General features: G+C 36.8%; 1 protein-coding gene across 1 annotated transcript; it reads right to left on the minus strand.

Moving 5' to 3' along the window:
- Positions 1-129: 129 nt before the first annotated feature.
- Positions 130-2,724, minus strand: LOC102213182 (hepatic lectin-like). The gene is made up of 7 exons (XM_005754885.1): positions 2,616-2,724; positions 1,542-1,622; positions 1,211-1,324; positions 971-1,039; positions 621-772; positions 386-510; positions 130-295 (listed from the first exon to the last, which is right to left on the minus strand). The coding sequence occupies exons 1-7, from the start codon at positions 2,677-2,679 to the stop codon at positions 142-144; spliced, it is 759 nt and encodes a 252-aa protein (XP_005754942.1). The 5' UTR covers positions 2,680-2,724; the 3' UTR covers positions 130-141.
- Between the last annotated feature and the right edge of the window lie 1,617 nt (positions 2,725-4,341).

Below are 4,341 nucleotides of genomic sequence, written 5' to 3' on the forward strand. Positions count from 1 at the left end.
TTTTTTTTAATTCTTAAAAGAAAAAACAAGGAAAAATAAGGAACAATCTTTTATTATTTCACAGATGTAAACACTGCTGCAGCAAAACATTACCTCAATAAACACATCTCATAAAAATATAACACATACAGTTTTATTCTGTCATTTCGCTGCTGGTTTCTCACAAATACTTCTGCGAGACACTTCGCAGAATGTATCAGACCAACTCTTCAGGTAACCATGACTTTTTTCACCCATCATTACACAGTCGTCCTCTCCCCAGTTGTCCGGCTCAGTGTAGTTCCAATAAGATAAACTAGGAGATGAAGATCAAAAAGAATTGTCTCAGTAAACGCTGCTAACTTTAATTTTGAAATTGGGATTTTTTTTCCCACATCAGTCAAACCTTTCGTTCAGTGGTGATCCGTCCACCCACAACCATCTGCCCTGCTCTGCTAAGTCTGTCAGTCCGATCCAGAACTTGTCTTCATGATCCTTCATTATGCGTCTCACTTTTTTCCACAGGAATTCCTAAACAGGAAAAGTTGATCAAAAATATTTTGTGACACTTCTCTTTGCTAAAGAAATGTAAACATGTGGTTAAATATGTGAGAACCAAAACTTGCAGCAGTTGTTTATACCTGCTCCTCTCTGCTGTCTATCTTAACCAGGTCTCCTCCTTTAGCTATACAGTCATCTCTGCTCTTCGTCCAGGATGATTTATTGGTAGAGAAGTAATAACACTTTCCTCCATGTTGCTCCCAGCCTTCTTCACATTTAGAACATGGATCACCTTTGAAGATATTAAAGCAGAAATTTCAGTCAGATGGAAGAAATCACTGTTCATATTTGTGTGATTTGAAGGCAGCAGGAAGCTCCTTCTGTCCTGCAGGTACAAACTAAGTTACTGTTTCTGTGAGTCCATCAGTGTTTCTTTAATCATCATCAGAGGATACAAATGTTTAAAAGAATAAATCCACAACTTATGTACCTGTAACTTCAGCAGGTTGTAGACATGTAGGCTGCACCGTGCTGCATGGTTTTGCTTCAGAGTCTCTTTCTTGTACCATAAAGGAAATGTAGATTAAAGTCTTTATGGCTTTTTTGCTGAAGATAACAAAACTCTAACTGAAGTCAAATCATCGAGGAATTGTTCTTAAATTAGTTTTAGTTATGCTGCAAACATTACTGGGAAAAATCTTTTTTTAATCAGAAAATTGTGCACACTCACTGGTAACACAGAGGGCAACAACAGCAGCAGCCAGAAGAGCACTGAGAACCAGCAGGGCCAGTCTCTCTGGGGCGACCTTTGACCTTGTGCTCTTCACAGTTTGTTGAGAGGCCTCTAAACATTCAAATGGAACACATATATCACAAAGATGTGAGATCGACATCCCTTCCTTATAGATTAAAGTTCCTTGAGGCGACTGTTTTGGTGCTATGTAAATAAACCCGAATTAAACTGAAGCTTGTAAATAAAATCCTGGGCTGACTTAGGCAGAAAAAAGCACAGGGAGAAAAATGTAACCAGGAGAGAAAAACTGTTCATGCTCTTTACCTACCGGGCAGCTCTTCTGAAGTTGTCTGTGAGATCCTGACATCTGAGTAAGTCAAATCAGCCAAAGAGGAAACAGGCTCTGGGCCTACAACGTAAAATGTGATTGCTGCTCAGTATCACGTGAATTTCTGTTAACTTAAAAGAATGATATTCACACTAAATTCAAAGGTCCACTATAATTAGATCCTAAGGACATAATTCCCCGAAAATGAAAAAACAAAGAAACAAATTTTCTGTAAAAAAAATAAATAAATTAAGTATGGTGTTAGTGCATTTACAATACAGTGTAACAATTTTTGCAGAAAAAAGAACATTTTCACATCTTACATCATGTATACAGTGCTCATTTGAGGACATGTCCTTTCATGCTCGAGCTGATGTGCATGTTGCATGTTCTTTTCATTTTAGCCCACTTTATAGTACAGGCAGGCATACAACAGTGATTTAAAACATTTTATTGTTAATGTTATCTTTGAACAGTGAATGTGAAAGGAAAAAAGTTAGACTTGGCTCCATCATTAAAAGACCACATAGGCCCACACAAAGAACAGTCGTTCTCACATTTATATTGATATAATAAAAGCACAACTAAATAACTGAGCATCCATCATCCACATCGACATAATGAACATTAAATAAAGATACAAAAATATAAAGATATAAAAAGGCAGGAGCAATGTGGGCTCCACCCCCGTACAGTACAGCATATTTTCAATGTAAGATGGGGAAATATTGTATTTTTCAACAAAAACGTACCATGGGTACCAATTATACACTACTTAAGTTACTTACTTTGTACTTAGGATTACACTGTAAGTAATCCTTTCTTTGTTTCCTGTAATAACCTAACTTGTTACCCCCTTGTTCTAGGGTACCTACATTTAAGTATTTGGACATAAATATAATATATATATAAAATTGTAATTTAAAAAATACATTGAAATTGCATTGAAGTACAGGGTGATTAAGCCACATTATAAAGTGTTACCCATTAATATTACAACTAACAAAAAGCCAATAATATTAAGCTGTATGCATATTAAATATAACTCATAAGTACACAAATAAATCAACTCACCTTTGGTTTCCATCGTCCCTCTTTTAAATTTGACATCAGAATAAACTATTTCAGCTTCAGGCATTTTACTGCTGTGTGACCATCGGTGAGTCTGAAAGAGACGTTTCACAGGCACAGACAAAATGGAAAACTAAAAAAAACCTTCCTGTCAAATCGACAAATGGGGAGGGCTTTATAAAGAACTGTTCCACAATATCAGACTGTTTTTTAAACTCGTGGTTATTAAAAAAAATGCTCTACTTCCTTTTTTATGTGAATAAAATAAATTACAAATTTTCCATAACAAAGATGACGTTGAAGAGATGATGTTTGTATTCTTTTTAATGTTTTCAGAGGAAGTTCTTGATTAGAGGCACTGTTAGTTTTATTAAGGAGTCGTAACTTGATTTTTGATCAAACTGAGGAATGACAATAAGCTAAATAAAATATGAAGACTCACCCTTCTTTCTTTCTCTCTCTTCCTCCTTTTGTTGTCGCTTTCTATCCTGTGTGTGTGTGTGTGTGTGTGTGTGTGTGTGTGCGTGCTTTGTTACAGAGGTAAAGGGTTGCCAGGGTCTCTCTCCCACTATTCTTGTATAAATGCCATCCCTGGTGACACTATAAGTCACCAGGGCCGGTATTAGATGATGTTTGTCCAAAATTTTGGTCAATCTGCAGGTCTAATCTACTAATAAAAAAAGTTTAAAATTATTTAATATATCTTACAGTAGGTGCTTTGGCACACAGAAAAACAGATATCAAGAAAAGAAATGTCACTGTGCTAACTACTACATCACCATGCCTGCTTTTAATCATAGCTGTTCATTTAGGTCCATGAGTATTTGAAAAATGATGATATGATGACAGATAATAAATCCACCAATCTATATGTGATTGAAGTGCAGATGTTTCTGTGTTAATTTAAGAGGTTTGGCAGAATTACAACTATTTGTATAGATTACAACAGACTCATTATGCAGAGAAAGCTTTCCATGACTTAACATTTGCACTACAGACTGCACTAACTTTAGGAATATCATATCCTAATAAACGTTTCACCCAGACAGTATCCAGAAAAAAGTGGATACTTGGAAGTATCCACCATTTTTTGCAGGTAGAGGACGACCAGCTGGCCATCCTCTACCTGCATGCAGCAGCATGCAGGTAGAGGTTGTTGCGACCTTTTTCTTTTTCTAGAGTTATTGGTAAAATGGCATTGCTGGCTCTTTCAGTTAAGATTATCTATAATAAAAACTATAATATTTGCTAAAAACTTCAGTCTGGTTTCCTTTCATTCTGTACCAATTTGTTACCAGTCCCCACACACACCCCTAGACCTCCTTCATGGGGACGTAACATATGTTATCTCATTGTATTACTGGAAAGATTACATTTCACAGTAAAAGATGTGATATGCTAAACCCAGTTTCACTTCTCCACACAGAAGCAGATGATGAACCACAATATTTTATAGCTGCTTTCTGAAATCTGCTCCTCCAGACCTGACCTACAGGACACACCACTGGCAAGCTCTACTCCGGTGGTGTTTGTGGATAGTTCGGCATCACGCAACCCAGACAACCCAATAGGATATGCAGTGGTCAGAGAACATTTAGTCAGGATCATTACTAGTGATGGGTAGATGAGGCCTCGTGAAGCGTTTCAGCACATTCCCCAAACTGTATCGATACTGTGTCGACACAGTGTTGCTGTTTTACTCTATACTGACACCTGCTGGACGTTAAAT

The sequence above is a fragment of the Pundamilia nyererei genome, unplaced genomic scaffold (genome assembly GCF_000239375.1).
Source record: "Pundamilia nyererei isolate P.nyererei 1_Seehausen unplaced genomic scaffold, PunNye1.0 scaffold00725, whole genome shotgun sequence".
Classification (NCBI taxonomy): Eukaryota; Metazoa; Chordata; class Actinopteri; order Cichliformes; family Cichlidae; genus Pundamilia; species Pundamilia nyererei.